At 38.7% G+C, this 16,963-nt stretch overlaps 1 protein-coding gene across 1 annotated transcript in view; it reads right to left on the bottom strand.

The window, feature by feature from the left end:
- Positions 1–1,572: 1,572 nt before the first annotated feature.
- The window catches only part of ST18 (ST18 C2H2C-type zinc finger transcription factor), a 166,774-nt gene continuing 151,383 nt past the window's right edge, over positions 1,573–16,963 (bottom strand). The window contains exons 16-22 of the mRNA XM_063326858.1: positions 12,673–12,735; positions 12,497–12,577; positions 11,224–11,445; positions 9,071–9,159; positions 7,479–7,582; positions 5,028–5,171; positions 1,573–4,222 (exon numbers count right to left, since the gene is read on the bottom strand). Of these exons, the coding sequence (XP_063182928.1) occupies positions 4,082–4,222; positions 5,028–5,171; positions 7,479–7,582; positions 9,071–9,159; positions 11,224–11,445; positions 12,497–12,577; positions 12,673–12,735 (844 nt within the window). The 3' untranslated portion in view covers positions 1,573–4,081. The remainder of the gene's footprint in view (positions 4,223–5,027; positions 5,172–7,478; positions 7,583–9,070; positions 9,160–11,223; positions 11,446–12,496; positions 12,578–12,672; positions 12,736–16,963) is intronic.

Consider the following 16,963-nt stretch of genomic DNA (forward strand, 5'->3'; position numbering starts at 1 on the left):
ACACCTTCCTTGTCTTTGATATTTAAAGCTTCAATTCCATTAAAGTTAATTCAATCAGTGGAATTTATATATATTTTAATGAATTAAGCACTTTTCCCCCATCTGTAAGCACTGATATAGAAAAAATACTAAAAATGGAAACTTCAGAAGATGGAAATGGCTTGAAAGGTGATTTCAAGAACAATGTTTTTTGTTGGTTTGAGTTTCCCTCCTCCCCTATGGCTTATGTTAGTTTAGTAATGACTATGGCTTAACTATTTACGTTAATCTTTTTTTAATGGAGAAAGACCATCATTTCAACACTGAAAAAAACATTATCAGAGCAAGTTGTTTAAATATGAGTGCAGTCTTTAGGTAATAATAATTTAATCAATTAATTGTGGATATTATATTTCCTATCCAAAAGCACTATAAAAAGTGTTTCATTGCTCACAGTCCCTGTCTCAGATTGCTGGAAACTTTGGAGAATACAGCATTGTTTTCTTAGGTGTACATAGAGCCTAACATCCTCATACCACTGCCCTCCCCCAATCTTATAAGCAGCAGATAATCAGAATTAGTATAGATCTTTAAAAAATGAGGTGTGGGGAGCTTCCTATCTGACAATCCCATTAGTGACTATCCCATTAGCGTCTGCTGACCTGAAGGTCTATAGCTAGACAGTAATTTTAAAGAACCCTGAAAAAAATATTTTATATTCATTAAGAAATATTAAAAAATATTACTTAAGTAACTACTAATTACTAAAGAACTAGTTCATGCGATCATTGGATGAGTGTCCTAGAACAAAGAAAACTCTGAACCCCAGTGCAGCAGAGCTTCCCAGGACACGTCTGTCTCCACCCCATCCTTTGCTGAATCTACAGCTCCAAACTCAGCAAGATTGGTGAGTATCCAGGATTCATGTAATGATCCAAATTTTGAACCTCTGCTCTATTTAAATGCAGGACACGTCAGTTTTTCTAGCATCAGAGTCCATTTTTGTTTATCTAACTATGTCCATTCAAATAAATAATTACCAGCTACTTTATGGGCTTTAAATTTACCGTATTTTCTAAATGAAAATTATTCTTTGTCTATCCAAGGGAAGTTGGAATCTGAGACAAGAAATGCTCCTGAAGCCATTAGCATGCATCCTAAATAAAACTGGCCTGTTTTCACTACAGCGAGCAGTGAAAAAAAGAATGTCCATTAGATACTGGAAATATTGTCTTTCTAAAACGAGCAGATTTTTATTTGTGCAACGTCTAAGCACTGCAAATCTCAGCAGAAAATTGCACTGGAACAGTGGGCGGTTCCGAATTGCTGGAAATTTTACAATGGCTTTTATGTTTAAACATCATTTAGCAGCTGTTAAAGGTCAGCACAAATCCTGTACTTTATCAGTATAAATGAAGTCTACAACTGCCAAGAAAAGAATGCATTAAATAATGCAGTGATTATTATCTTGATTTTTTTTTTTCCTTTCAGAAGTGAAAAGGACCTCTTTAAGAGGTTCAATTTTTCTCCTCCTTATTTCAAATTGACAAAGTAAAACACTAATTAAATTATTTATACCAGAAATTTACTTACAGGGATGACACATTTTGTACACAAAGCAAGTAAAACATCTGACACATTGTATAGTGCCAGGTGCAGTTAAGAAAGTGTAATACAAGTCGGCATCAACTTACTGCAGTTTCATTATCAATTTTATTTCCTACCATACACCAAATGTACAGCACAGAACACAATTTTGTTGTTTTGATGTAAGAAATATTAATTGTATGAAGAAACAGTATACAAACTACTCCAAATTAAAAAATGCATACATCATTGCTCTTTACAAAAGGTCTAATTTACAGTATAGCTCATCAATGCATTTAAACACAAAAAAAGAAAAACAAAAAGAAAAAAAATCAGTGCACATTACAAAACACATCAAGTACAAGGGAGGCAAATAAATACAAACATACTTCACAGAACATCCTGAGCAAACAACCAAACACAGATAAATTAACCTGAAGCCATAGTAAATCATAATAATAAATACATAGGTCAGTAAGAGATCTTTTTTACTTAAATAAAATATATAACAAATTTGTTAAAATATTTAGTAAATTAAATTTTAGTCTTTGTAATGAGTGAACTCATTTTGTATGCATTTAACAAGTATAACAAATGTTTGCTTTCTGTTTTTTTTAGCAAGAACAATAACTTTAATAGCAAATTTTTGTTTGGTGTCCTCCTATTTATATTAGACAGCACATATGGTAGCTTTTGAAAAATCGATTTAAAAATAAACACAGCTTCTAAGAACATACATTTTCCCCTGTCTAAACTAAGATCGGAGAGTTGAATCAACCCTCAAACAAAAAGCAAAAGCCCCACCTAATGCAGAACAGTGACCACAGTGCATGAGAGTCGAATCACTTTTGAATAGTACTTTTGTGCAGGAACAGTAATAATATAATTGTATATGTCAAGCCTGTGAATGCCATCATATTCAATCTAAATATAAATGAGGCTAATAAAAATAAACACTTTCATTATAGCACGGAAAAATTAAACACACGCTAGATCCATGTATACATTTACACTGAGGCACATATGCACATGAGGTGTGTGTGCATACAAAAAAGGCAGTTTAGCTGGTTGTTTATACCTTTTTCTTAAAAAAAATAAATATAAAAAAAACTTTTGAAACAATGCTTAATTACTTACAATCCCTGAAATAGACATTGCCTCTGTTATAGCAACCGCTACTTTCTGACGGATTCAGAAGTTCCACACCCAGGCTAACAAGATACCCAGGCGCACGCCAGCACCTCTGCTCAAGTGCTCATCTGTCCGCACCTCCGTCTGTCTATACGCTCTGTAGCACTTGGTACACTACCGAAAGACTGGTAACATATTCAGCATCAGCCTAGTCTTAGTGGATAAGGATGGGAGAAACCAGTCACGGTGTTGCTGCCGTTCGTTCAAAGAGAAAAGCAACCACCGTTGCGCTGGAGTGGTATTATTCCTCTCCAGACCGCTGCCTTCTCAGCTGCCGTTAAGTTCAAACCAGTATTAAATGCCATTTCAGGGGAGATGTGTTTGATTCGTTATGTACAAAGCCTTCAGCTTGGGATGTGTTTGTGTTTTTCAAATCCAAATCCATAGCAATACTGGCCACTTGGCGAAAACCTCAACGTCTGGTACTAAAAAAGTACCAGTCCTATCAAATTATCCTTCTTGTTTAGAGATAATTGTCATTTTCCTCCATGAGCTAACTCTGAAAAAAAACTGCAGTGGTAAAATAAATCTGAAGTTCTCTTGAAACAGTTTAAATAATCATCCGCATAGGCTAAATCACACAGCCAAGTCAAGTGCTTTGCTGATTGCTATATTTCATTATTGCTAACGTATTCTTTAACACACTGTTTTCCAGCATACTGTGCTTTTAAGAGCCCAAGTTCCCCACTAGTGGGCACCATTTATCTTCTCATTCCATGCATCTTCACATCTCATGTTACCGCAAACCCATTTCTGATACAAAGCCATTATAAAAAAGCAGGATGTGAGGAAAATAAAACTAGAACCACGGTTCAGTCATTTGTTACTTTCATAGTTTTTTTTTTTTTTCTTCCTGTACAAACCCAGCAAGTTATTTAATTTACAGTATAACTTTTCAGTCTATTTAAAATCCCATTGGAAAATAAATTAATAAACACATTTGTAAAAATATGGCAGGCCGCAAAAATGCTGTTAAAAGATAAAAAAAACCAACTCTTTGATTAGAAATAAATAAAAAATATAAAAAATAGTTGCACACACTTTTTACATTCACTTTACAAAAACTGAGTGCAAAAGAAGAAAAAAAAAGGAATTGTACTGAAATAAATACAATATACTAACAGAGTGCATTGCTGTTAATACAAATAGTCTGTTGTGGTTTTATTCTTTTTTTTTTATGTCAGCTGGGAAAAAATTAGTGCAATGTTGCAATTGTAAATGCAGCATGGCAACCTACACCCCTTAGCAGTACATGAACTCCTAACAGATCCATCTGGAGTTTACTGCTGTTAAGTAATTTCTGTTGCCCAGCAGCTTTCACATCCTACACATGGATGCCCTTCACTGCCTGTTTGATACTTTCCAGCAGAGCTTTGCATTCGGGGGAATAGTCCCGTTCCAGATTGCTGTACATGTCTGTGAGTGTATTTACATATGCTTCGAAATTCTGCTCACTGATTGGCCCCTAAATGAAGACAAAACAGATTATAATTGTAGGAGATAAAATTAAGGCCAAAAAAACCCCAAACACCCAACCCCAAAGCATGGAAAAGCAGCGATATGGCAACAGGGGAGTAGTCGTAAACAGGGCAGCCATCCAAATTAGTGGAGGGGTTGTAGAAATGAAGGGAGTTGCATGTGCTGAGGGGAACCACAAGCTCTCCAAGCAAGAAAAGGGGTTGGAGATATCATTATGCTTTTTTATTGTGGCCTGTTTGGCTCATGGATTGTGGCTAACATCCCCATAACTGTCCTCATCTAATCTCCCAGCGGCACTCTTGAGATTGGGAAAGGGAACTGTAACTCTGGAGACACAAGTACCTTTGTGGGTCTGGCCTGCCTTTGCAACTAGGACATCAAGGATGTGGAGAGTTTTTGAGAAGGCAGAGCTTTGTTGGCTCCAGAAAATTCACCTGTATGGAACAGGTTAAAGTTTTGATGTAGGAGCAGAGTAAATCAGGATTCTTGGTGTGAAGTTTTCACTCTTTGTGCAGGGTGGACATTCAGATAGGGAGGGATGAGGGAAAAACCCGTCCTGTACAGTGCGGGCAGAGATATCAGGGCAGAGATACCAGGGCTGGCTCAGTCCTGGAAGCGCCTGCTACCACATAGATTTCATGATCCAGCATCTCTGCAAAGTAAATTAGGCTAAAAGTGCTCTCTGCTAATGCAGCTCCAGTGCTCCTGCTGGTCCCTGAGCTTGCTTATCTGCTTCAAGTGCTGGCAAAACAGTCTCAAAGAAGGTGTGAAGCTGCTGGCTGTGGTCTTACCATCTGTGGAAGCTGAATGTCAGCGAGGCTGGAGATGAGGGCTTGGCTTAAGCCAGCTAACTCCTTCAGCAGGCTCTCGTTGTTCTGCTCTATGAGTTTGTTCTCTTCTTCTATTGTTTTCAAATTGCTCTCCATAGATGTGATCTAAAAGACACAGGCAGGCACAAACACACAAATAGACAGACCCTTGGCAGCATGGTAACTGCAGTTTTAACCCAAAATGGCAGTCACGTGATTATGAGAGGGGCCATGACAGATCTGAAGCTCAGGTATGGGTTTTTTTCAGGATAGACATAACTTCACAGAATATTCAGAGCAAGGAAGAGGTTGTATTCCCTCTGAACCGATGGACTTTGCTGCTGGTTCACAGAGAAACCAATGAGGCACTGGAGGGTGCCCGGCGGTGGGAGGAGGGAATTGAGCTCGGGGGGGAAGGTCAGTGTGGAGCTGGGATGGAGAGTGTGGCCGCAGGGCTGGCGGAGGGAAGGAGAAAGGAGGCTGATGTTTACATTGCTGTCCTGCTCTTACAGCATCCCTGCTGATTGACCACAATAGCAAGGGCACGGGAATTAGCTGTTGTGCTACTTTCCTGCCCTGCTCCTGGGTGGAGGGTAGAGCAGGGGGTTGGCTGGGATTAGCCACAGGGCTGGCGCTGGAAACAATAAGAGAAAAATGGAGTGGAAAGGAAACTAAGAGGTTGAGCGCACAATGATTGTTGCAAAGATGATCTCCGACTAACAGAATAGAAACGAGGCTTTTGGAAAGAGCAGGAAAAAGCACCTGTGGTAGAAAAATCTTTCTAAAGTGTGAAAGTGCTAGGAATATATGCAGCTCTGAAGGCTTATATGTCAAATGAAGTGCTGAAAACCTGAAGGTAGCAATGGCAGGGCCTTGTTCTCCACTGCCCTGCTCCTCACCTCGCAGCAGGCAGAACCAAGGGCTGCCACCCCTGCGCCTGGTCACGGCTCCACAAGGCACAGACTGATGGAGTCACGTCCACGGCTGTTATGCCCGCTCACTCCTCATTAGGATGTGCCTCTCTGCACTACTTAAACGTCTCTTGCTGTGGCCGCTTTACTTCCCTTCCTCACACACTGCCACGCATGAAAACAGTCCCAGTGGGATGAACTCCTTTTCACCTGCCTGCGATCCACTACAGCCTCTTCTCTGGAGGGTGCTGGCAGCAGCCTGACACCTGGCCAGGCTAGATTAAAGGGAGACAGAGCAAACCATGCGGGGAACGTGTTGCTTCAGTTGTGGTTCAGTTCGGGCTTTGCTGGTCAGGCTGCCTTCACCAGGGAGCAAGTCTGAGGAGAAGAGATCTGACTGCATAAATTGGGCGATCTCTGTGCAAAGACCACAGTGATCATCAGAGAGAACTGAAATCAGTGTCCTGAGACACTGAACACCACCCTCACCCTTCCCTCACTGCAGTGCGATTTGGGATGGATATCCCCACAGCCTTTGCCATAAGAAGCCAGATCATTTAGATCCAGCGTAGGTGGCATAAACTTCACCCTTATTTAGACCATACACGGGGCCGTTATTAGAAAACCAGCACGAATCGATGCTATGCATTCCAATGTGGTACAAATACAGAGGGGTATGGTTACACTCAGCATGTTTCAGATCAGTTTAAACTTATATTCAGTTCCCAGATCTCATTTAGGACCTTTTTTCATAAACTTTTTTATTCTTAAAATATTGAGCAAGCTTCTGCTCTTGCTTTTACCCAGTCTGCCCAGGTGAACTCCCAGGTGCAGGAGTGTCTGTAGGGGTGAATGTATTCAGCTCACTCCATAGAAACACTATCAGCATCTTAAAGCCGATTTAATCTCTCCAGTACACAAAAGAATGAAATAAAATGACTCTTTTCCACAGCTCCCGGCAAACTCCCCTGCTACACACATTAGCAAAAGGCATCCATTCTTTGCCAGGTGTTGCCTGGAGGCAAAATTCAAACTATTTGAATAACTGGCAGTGGGTGAACTGAACCAGGGAGATTTTCTTAGGTACACATAAGAACAAAGTCCACTCACATTAAGAGTTAGAGTGTGCTGGCAAGAGGTGATATCCTCCCTAAAAACCGCAGTCATGGGATTCTGCACGGTTTGTTCAACAGTTTGGTCAACAAAGGAAAATGCATGTTTTGTTGGTAAATATGGTTTTTCTGCTTGCCAAGATTAGCTCCAAACTGCTCTGAGTTTGTCATTCACGAGATCTTTAAGACAATACACAGGAATCTGCTGCTTATTTACAGAAAACAGACGAACAAAAACTTGACAAAAAAGCATGTAGGATTTTGGAACTTTTAGGTGCCACAGAGTGATGGGAAAACAAGTGCACAAGAGACTAACTGTGTTTAAACATAACATTTACATAGCATTTAATTTACTTATTTTGCTTAAGCATAGCATAAGAAAAAGTAAAACTTTCACATAGATGTTATACCTGGGTTTGAAGTTTCATCATGTCAGCTTCAATTTTAAGATTGGATTCATTTAGTTCTTTTATTTCCTCATCCAAGTGTCTGATTTCTTCATCGCTCTCAATACCTGCAAATAGTTGAAAATACCAATATCAGATTTAAAGAGTCCACATGTAAATGGAGGCATAAGTAACAAGCTGCTGTTACTGAACAAGAGGAAGACAACAAGCTTTTGATCAAACGATTGATCCTTAAATTGCCTCTTACTTTGCCTTTACTGTCAAAAGGTACATAAAAAATTGTTTCCTAGCTGTAAAACATCTACATGAGCTGAAACATTGAGAGGGCTTTCTGAGTCTTTGTGTTTCACAATTCTTTCTTTCCAGTACAACATGCAACTACAAGCTGGAGGGTACAGAAAAGAAAAATTGCCCAGAAAGAGTAAAGTTTATCATAAAACATGAGAGAGTATTTACAATGGATTTTTTCATTTTAAAAGAAGCATAACAGCAACCCTTCTTTTGCAGGGAACACCCCAGGGTAACATCTCCACTAGTATAATTGCTGACTTTAGTAAGCCCATCTGTACCTGCTTCTTTATCTTGCAAGAAGTTCTGTGGGGGCAAATCTCTGTGCAGAATAACTTCAAGCAGCACAGCCTGAGTTACATGTCATAAATAGTGAAATTTAAATAACAGCAAAGGGGAAATTGTCAGGAAGCTAACAAGCATTACAGAAAAAAAGGAAGGAAGACTTCTACCACAAATTAGATAGCAAAGAAAAAAAACTTCAGCTCTTTAATGAAGGCTTTGTCCCGAAAAATACTGAGCAGCTACAGCTGCTGGCAGTGCTTGTCCCTCTTTCTGCTTAGTATCACTCTGAGATCAACTCTGCCGAGAGATTTGTGCCACTGTTGTTACAGCTTTAACACCTAAAGCCCTGAACTGAATCTACTGGGGAGCCAGCTTGGGAAATCTGTAAGCAGCAGTCCCTGCCCCAACAATAACGGGGATGCATGGAAACAAGCTCGTTTGCCCGATGTAACATGACTGTTTTGCTCAGCAGTTGGAGGCATAAAGACTAAGTTCCCTGAATTCTGGCTCAACGCCCAACTTTCTAAAGCATGCTGTGTAAGAAAGGAGACTCCTACATATTCCCCCTATAACTATTTCTTAATTGTTCCTTTACACTTGGGTTAGCAACATTGTCCAAGTGCTGCACAGACACTAAACGGTGTAGTATTCAAGTTAGGGAGAGGAGTCAATTTCTGCGCACAATATTTATCCCTTCTTACCTTAGTCATCAGATAGCTAAGTCCTCCTGATCTGTAACTAATAATTTATTAGTAATAACAATATTGAAAGCATCTTCAAATCAAAAAATGCTCCGAGACAAGATGAGAGCATACTTTCAATGTTGAGTTATCATGATGTAAACAAGAATAATTTTATAATCTCTCATGCAAAGATTTTTGTTATTCAAGATTTGTTATTGCTAGAGACAACTGAAAGGAGTGAGAATTAATGCCAGAATGGCACAAAGGGGCATAAGTATAAATGGGAGTCAGGGCCCTTCTATCTAAATAAATGTCATCATCTTTCACAAATCTCCTTACCGCCACTTGCTTTAAGCTTGATAGTCATTAATTCTTCCGAAATTTTGCCCTTTTTTATGGCTTGTGCATTCAGAGGACAACCAGACAGGCTGAAACGGATAGGGAAAAAAAAACATTAGCACCCACTTGAAAATGGCAACAATCCTTTCAGGCAATATTATCATGCACTTGGACAGACCTCTGTACCTAAGGTCACATCAGTATCTCCATTATAGCATAGCTTCGGGGAATGACATAACTCATAAAAGGCCATTTAACTGTATATTCCAGTTTGAAAATTGGCACAAAAATCTCAACCTATAAATAAACAACTCTTAAGCATATTTCAGAATCATCAAAATAGCAGTGGCAGCTGCAGTTAAGTTATGTGAAGATGCATTTACAGAATTCTTGAAGCTTCAAAACATATAAATAAAAACTCTCTATTGTTTTTATTGAGGGCTTGTGCTCCAGAGGAGAGGGGAAGTATCATGACAAGTTTACTATCCTAAAAAAAAAAATCAGTTAATGGGATGATTTCCACGGTGCACAATTATTGTATCATTTTGTTGATACATAATAATGATCAATACAATAATAACTCTGGATATACCCGATAGACTGTAATAGGTATTTTGAATGGTTCTATTATATAGTCAGTTTGCTTTTTAACCACTGTTCACATTAAATTACATTTTGCTATTTCAAAGCTTACAATTTCATCAGCTGGTAATTATCCGAGGCAATTTTTATAGCCCACTAAAGGGCTAAGATGAATTGCACTGTCTTAATACTATCTTTATAAATGACAAAGAAGAAATACCCGTATGCTGCAGAACTGGCAGAAGGATTTGTATTCAGATGTAGCCAAGTAAGGAATGAAGGAAAACTTTGTTCCACAGGAAAATGGTTGATTTTCGTGTACATGTAAGAATTAAAACCAAAAATCCCAACAGACACGGTGTTTCCACTTGGGGGGGGGGGGAAGCTTTTACAGGTTAAAGTGTTAAAGTTAGCTTCACACTGGCTCAGCTAAAAGCTATACAGGGAAAGATGCTAGTTCTCCAGTTCTAAAATGCTGCTTAGTATCTCTGCCCAGGGCAGATAACTAACTGGAGAATGTCTCAATACCATGGGTTACCTGTTAGATTGCACATGTCCTAGGGAAGGATATCATATCATAAAGCTATATTTACTCCCTCATTTTAACTAGCACACATTGGATGTGTGATCCAGCCTTATGTAGGGCAGAAATCATCTGCAGTATGAGTTGCAACCAGCTAACATATTATTTATGTTCATTATTTTGCTTAATTAGCCCCAATTTACAGTGGTGTCCTAACGTAAAGACTTTAACATGCGATACAGATCATAAAGTGAGGATAACACTGTACTCTGACTGGATTTCTTTGTGTCACCTTGAACATTCTTGTATTGGAGAAGTTGGTTCAGTGTTAGAAAGCAAAGAAGGTACAGAATATAGACTTAATTCTATTACAGACAGAAGACCAAACTTTGCCAGGTATTAATTCAGAGTCTATAGCCAGATTCAATGCATAATATTGATTGAACATGGTCAAATTATGCTGGTGTTTTCACAGTGAAACATAAAATTGTAGTGTTAATTGTTACTGGTTATATGTGTAATGCCTGCTTTGTAAAGTTAGCTTTCTTTGTAAGGTTGTTATAACTTCAAACTTGTGTAATCCATATGAGTTCTACATGTTTACTTTTTTGTGTGGTTGTAGCTATTTAAATACAAAGTTTATGAAAACAGCTTTTTCACTGGTAGAAAGATGAAACAAATGCAGCCATTGCTCTTGCTAAACCTTTTCTGGTGACATTTCAATGATATTTGCATTTTCCATAAAAGATATACAGATACGACTTCATATTTGCCTAGGAAAGAACTCCATTAAATTTTAAACCGTATAGAAACTGTGCTAATCTGAAGGAAAGACCTTGGAAAGTCACATTGCGATAGGAACGTAGAAAAAGAGTAAGAAGTTGATCCCACCTCTGACAGTTATTCTGATCCATATTACTTCAGCTGCAATGTAAACTATGCTGTTACTTAAAAGACTTCAGCACTATGTATTCAGACTGTAACCTCACATGTTGCCAATTCAACAGTGGAATGAGGAAAAATGAAAAGAGAAAACAGAAAGTTATACCTTCTGTGGGTGACAAAAACATTATTAACATGACCCAGCCCGTTGCAGCCTGGCAAAGGACAGTGTGGCAGCTCTTGTTTGTTCAGTTTCCAGGATAGTGAAGACCCATTGACGGGACTCTCCTTCTGTCTCTTGGCAGCCAAAGGACAACCAGAAGCAGTGCGATGAGAAGTGTATTTACCTGATATGTGACCTTGGCCATCACAGCCTATCACTGGACATCTACAGAAACACAGCAAAAGAACCCCCGTTTTCACTGGAGAGAGCAGGCAAAGAGAGTCTCAAGAAAGTCTGAGAAAATAATTCCAGCTGCCTGTGCTGCTTTGCATTAATGGATTAAGACTCGATCCCCGGAGGCACGCTGTACCTGAACATTCAATTCATGTCAAGCTGAGTTATGGGGGTTCAGCTGATCTTAAGATTAGGCAATTGAAAATACAGTCATACAGCCTAAGAAACTAAAACATTCATTTAGGATGTATTTCGCCAGAAAAGACAATTGAAATTCTATCACAGGCAGTAAATCTCACTTCTACAGTTGTACGGAAAGTCAACATTCTCTCCTCACCATCTAGGTTTCTGGCATGAAGCAGAGGATGGGTTCCTGGGCCTGGAAAACTACCATTATCTCATGCAAATACTTGCAAAGAGAGAATTGAGATGTTTTTTTAGCACTGCTCTGTCAGTGTTATGCAGCCTCATATATCATTAGCAAGTATTAAGGACAGCATTGTTTGCAACTAAATCTTCGTATCTGTATTCTGGCAGTTATCATTTACTGATTTTAATAGAATGTGCATTCAAGTCAGGAATGCAGTGAATCTACTGAGTTTCTAGTTTTCACTTTAAGTGAAATTTTAATTTATTTATAGAGGAAAGACATGAGATATATTTAAGTTCTCTGGGACATATTTTTAAGGTGTCTCTCTGATTTAATTAGCTGACACGCTAAGATTTCACTACAGGCAGAAATAATTTGTTTTCGTTCATTTTGCCAAATTTTCTAACTAAGTGACACTTTCACAGCACTGTTTAAAATAATTGGACCAATGCAAGCAGCTATAGCAATCCTTCCTTACTGTTCAAGCTCCAAGGTGATGGACTCCACCAGCTTTGCTAGAAGCAGCAAGACTTGGTTCATCTCCAGCTCTAGGCCATATCCTCACGTGGCTCAGATTAACTGGGGCATCTCCTATGATGCCTCAAATCCTGAGCTCTTAATTGTTTTTTTTCCCTCCCTTCACTGGTGGTAGACCTGTGCTTTTGTACTCACTTAAGTTCAGGGTCTTCCTTTTCTTCCTTAGTAGGAGTCACTTTGATACCTCCTTTCCTGGCACGAGGACAACCAGACAAGCTGAAAGAAGCACACAGAGTAAAAGCCACCTCTTTCTGCTGCTACTTGCCGAGAACGCCAAGCGCTGCAGCCCCGTGCGACGGGATGGTTTTTACCTTCTGTGGGATGCGTAGTTCCCTGTCACGTGGCCAGAGCCATCACAGCCAGGTGTCGGGCACCTATGGAATAATACAGGAACCTTACAAAACACAGCTTCAAAGGTACACAGTAAATAATGTGTACATTCTACATTTTGTCTAGGGGGAAGAAAGAACGGCAGAGCTTTTGTTGAATATTTAAAACTAGTTCCTGCTGTTTCAGTGGTGTTTTTTTTTTTTTTAAAGAGCAGACTCCTTTCATTATTTTTTTTCTTTTATAACAGAGTTTTAGTAGGGAATGTGAAATATGTTGCATATGACGTGTAGATTATATTAGTTTATAACACTGTTTGCACCAAACATTTTTCCTTGTACAGGATCAACATTAAAAAAAAAAAAGCAGCTTGATATAGATCTATTTGTAAATTTACTGTTACGTGTTTGTTTGTTATTCTTCTGATGTTTTCAGGTACAGATATAAATAAGCACTTTGCCAGTATTTACAGAAGGGGAACTGGAAGCAGAGAAGCAGTTTTACTTTTGGGCATCAGTAGACGGTAGACAGAATTTGAATTTAATAATTTGTATATTCTAGCGCTGTAAGCATACAACAGGACCATATCTTTCATGCACTAGATTCAATTGGGTATTCAGCTTGGCAATTGGATTATGTCTCATAGTTAAGGTGTTTCTCTGTGTGTGTGCAACAAACAAGCCTTTTCAAGTATGAGTGTTTAATACTAAAACATCCATACAATGAAAGGAAACAAACCTGCCTGTTACTGTGCTTTGGACAGCGGTCTGGGAGCGTGGGCTTCCTTCTGGCTGGTCCTACATGGAGAACGTGCTCTAAAAGCCTTCTGGAGTCAGTAGGTCTTTCCACTGACTTCTGTGGGGTTTGGAGCAGGACCTTACCGGTAGCATCTTCTATCTCAGAAATTCAGATATTATATTTTTTTTTTTGATTTAAGGTTTGTATTGGTTTTTCTTTTGGTTTGATTTTTTTTTTTTTTTAAGAGAAGAGAAATGCACCTTGGCACACAAAGCAGCACAAAAAAATATTTACTTTCAGAAGTTGTGCCAGCCATTTCTATGTATTATACAGCACAAAGTTCTTACGCTAAGCGTCCCTAAGGGCCTTTTGAATGCTATGATTTTTACAGAGTATCAGAATTACAAGAAGAATTGTACCATATAATCTTGTACTGAACCATTAAGGAAACTTGCATCGTTCAATACTCTCTTAAGGGTCTCAGTTCTTACTGAATCTTTCCTGAGGTGATGGGTGATTTAATCTAGTCATTGGTAGGCTGCCGTGGAAAACACCTACAAATATAATTGTAATAGCACATCTGAGCATGCAGGTGTATCTCTTTACAGAATATTTAAAACTATTTTTTCTGTGAACAATTAATTTGTCAAAAATGTAATTTCTTTTGGACATGACCAAATTTATTCACTGATTCAAGTAGAATTCCGCAAATAATTTCAATTGAAGAAAGGGGAGACTTTTTTTTTTAAAGATAATGTCAAAACATTTCATGATGACATTTTCTGAACAAAATATTTTGGCAGAACGACATGACTCACACTGACAGCGAAGGCAGAGGTGTGGGTTGCAAAGTGCCAGATATGCTCGACTGCGTAGGGCTAAATGTTGACCTGTCTGAGTGTGGGACAAGGACTGGGCACAATGTCATGTGGAGCAGGCAGCAAGGGCAGATGTCTGGAGAGTGTGAATGCTCACAAGTAAATCCAGAACACCTGCCAAATACTATGGGTATTAATTTTGGCTACTTGTTTTATCAGATGATCACAGATGGAAGAGCTATCCACATAGACTAGACGTGGATTTTAATTCAGTAAGAGCTCTTTGTGGGAGAAATTCAGATCTGAGACCTTGAGAGTTAGGGACTTAAAAAAGATACTGAACTAAATTTAAACCTCCCCATCTGTATTTACCACTTCTGGCAGCAGATAGATTTCACAACCAGATTAGGGTCCAAAGTATTCTTGAGGTCACTGAAGATTGGAGGCTGTGATGTTATCAGTACTGACAAAATTATAAGATGATATTTCAGGTGGGCTACTGACAAAATAGTAAGAAGCTTCACTAGCAACACTCCTGAGCTTGACCAAAGGGTTGGGCTTTCCAAATACTGGTTATATCTTTGTGTGGATTGTGAAATTCCACGATACAAGATACACCAACAATGTACTGCCTTAGAGTCAGTGATACTGTGCACCTTCATCAGCTTTTAACTGGCTGATACGTTTGGACTGGTGCCCCATTTTAGGGAGTCGTCCTCTGTTATGGATTCCTGCGCAGAGCCAAGAAAATCAGATTTACATTGAAGGGCCAGAGGCCTCAGGAGCTCAAGCTAAAAGATGTCAATTCTAAAGTGGGTGTAAGTTACGGATTCTTTTACAGATTTCTTTTCCAAGAACAAATCTCAGTGATTTCACACAGAAATTCTGTGCATCGAGTACGTGCTATTTTGTTCCTTTCTCCAAGAGGGTTGCCTTATCTTAGGTAGATGAACTACAACTGCACGTAAAATTGATACACTGAGCTGCAGATCTAGCAGCATTTCTGGGACTCCCTAGAAAGCTCACAGGGATGGTTGGATATGAACTGTAGTTAAAGCAAAGCCACAGAGGTCAGCTGAGAAAACCATTGACTGAAATATGTTATGCTACCTATGGAATATGGATCAGTATCAATGTGTTGTGTGAAACCTATCTAGAAGAATTGCTAGAATCTCTCCTAAGATTGACATTTAACCACTGCAACAACTTGTCTAAGGATAGGACTGATTATCTATTCCTTAAAGTTTCTGAAATGTAAGCAAATATCTTTCTAAAGTACACTTTTAAAATTCTTCAAGGCTTGATAAACAAGCTCTTTGGTGAAACAGGATGATCAGTCATAATTATCCCTTACAACTTTAAGATCTGATTCATCGACATTAGCATGTTTTAATTTGACCACCTCAGATTGCTCTGTGCAGCAAGAATCCTCAGATAAAAAATTTCTTGAATCTGACTCAGAGGTTCACTTTCTGAACAGATCTTCCTTATTTCCAAACTGTAGATCACATGGAAGCCTTGTATCTTTGCTGGCTTAGAGTTTTGTAATTAAAGCCAAAATCATATCTTGATTCTGGCAAATTAAATGTGAATAACATTTGGAAAAAATATGCAGCTTTTTCATATCCATGCCTAAGTACATGAGGGGACTTTCATGGCCTGATTCTGTGAGCATTTATGCCCTCTGCTCACATAGCAATAGTAATATTAACTATTGATATCACTATACTATACCAATGCAAGCATGATTAGAGTTTTTGGCATAAGATTTCATTTACACAACACTTGTCAAAAGCAGGGTTTTGTTTAAAATTTCACCTGAACTATGTTTTGCAGGAAGCTAAAATAAGGTAGTACATTTGTGGAAAATAATTTTATTTATCTCTTTGCAAATTGTCTGTGAACAGATTTTGATTTTTGCTCTTTTTCTAGTTAATTGAAATTAAATGCTAAGTGCGTTATGCAACATATTTCTGTCTGTGAAATGTCCATGAACTTTGACTTTGTCTTTCACAACTCACTTATTATACATGCCGTACAGTGTGCAGTTTGTCATTTAAGTCATATGCTGTTGCTCCTCTTTCCTTATGGCATGACCAAAACTCTAGAAGCTTTAGTGGAAAAATAACCATATTGGTATGCAAATTTCCTTATTCACACATGAATATGGGAGGGGGGGGTGCTGCATGAGGAGCAACTATTCAAAATATTTGTGTGAGTGTCTATGTATGGCAGAAAGCCAACAAAAGCAGGGACAAATACATATGACTCAGCAAATGATTTCAAATTTGTCAGCATTTTCAGAAGTCAGTTTCTTGCTTCTTGTGCTGCTCTTTTTAAAACAAACTAACCCTAAATTTGACACCTTTGAGACTCAGTGATGGAAAAGCTGAAGCATTGTGCCAGCGTGTCAGTTCACCTACTGGCTTTGGGAACTGCTTTGAACAGTTGCACATACAAATGGCCTTTCTTTGCCATTTTGCTGCGTCTGCAGAAGGTTCAACTCCATAGCCACCATCAGTTCAGCATTTTGTTTATAATTCAAGTTGTCAGATTAGGGGATAAGACCACTAACATTTGATCTGGGGAAGCTAAACACCGAGTCAAGCCTAAATGTAGTCACTTCTACTATTAATACCATTAGAACAGCATAATAGTGCCATGATCAGACTCTTTCTTCTATCTGGACTAGGGATGAACCTAAAGGACAGAAAGGACA

This window comes from Chroicocephalus ridibundus, chromosome 2 (genome assembly GCF_963924245.1).
Source record: "Chroicocephalus ridibundus chromosome 2, bChrRid1.1, whole genome shotgun sequence".
In the NCBI taxonomy this organism is placed as follows: Eukaryota; Metazoa; Chordata; class Aves; order Charadriiformes; family Laridae; genus Chroicocephalus; species Chroicocephalus ridibundus.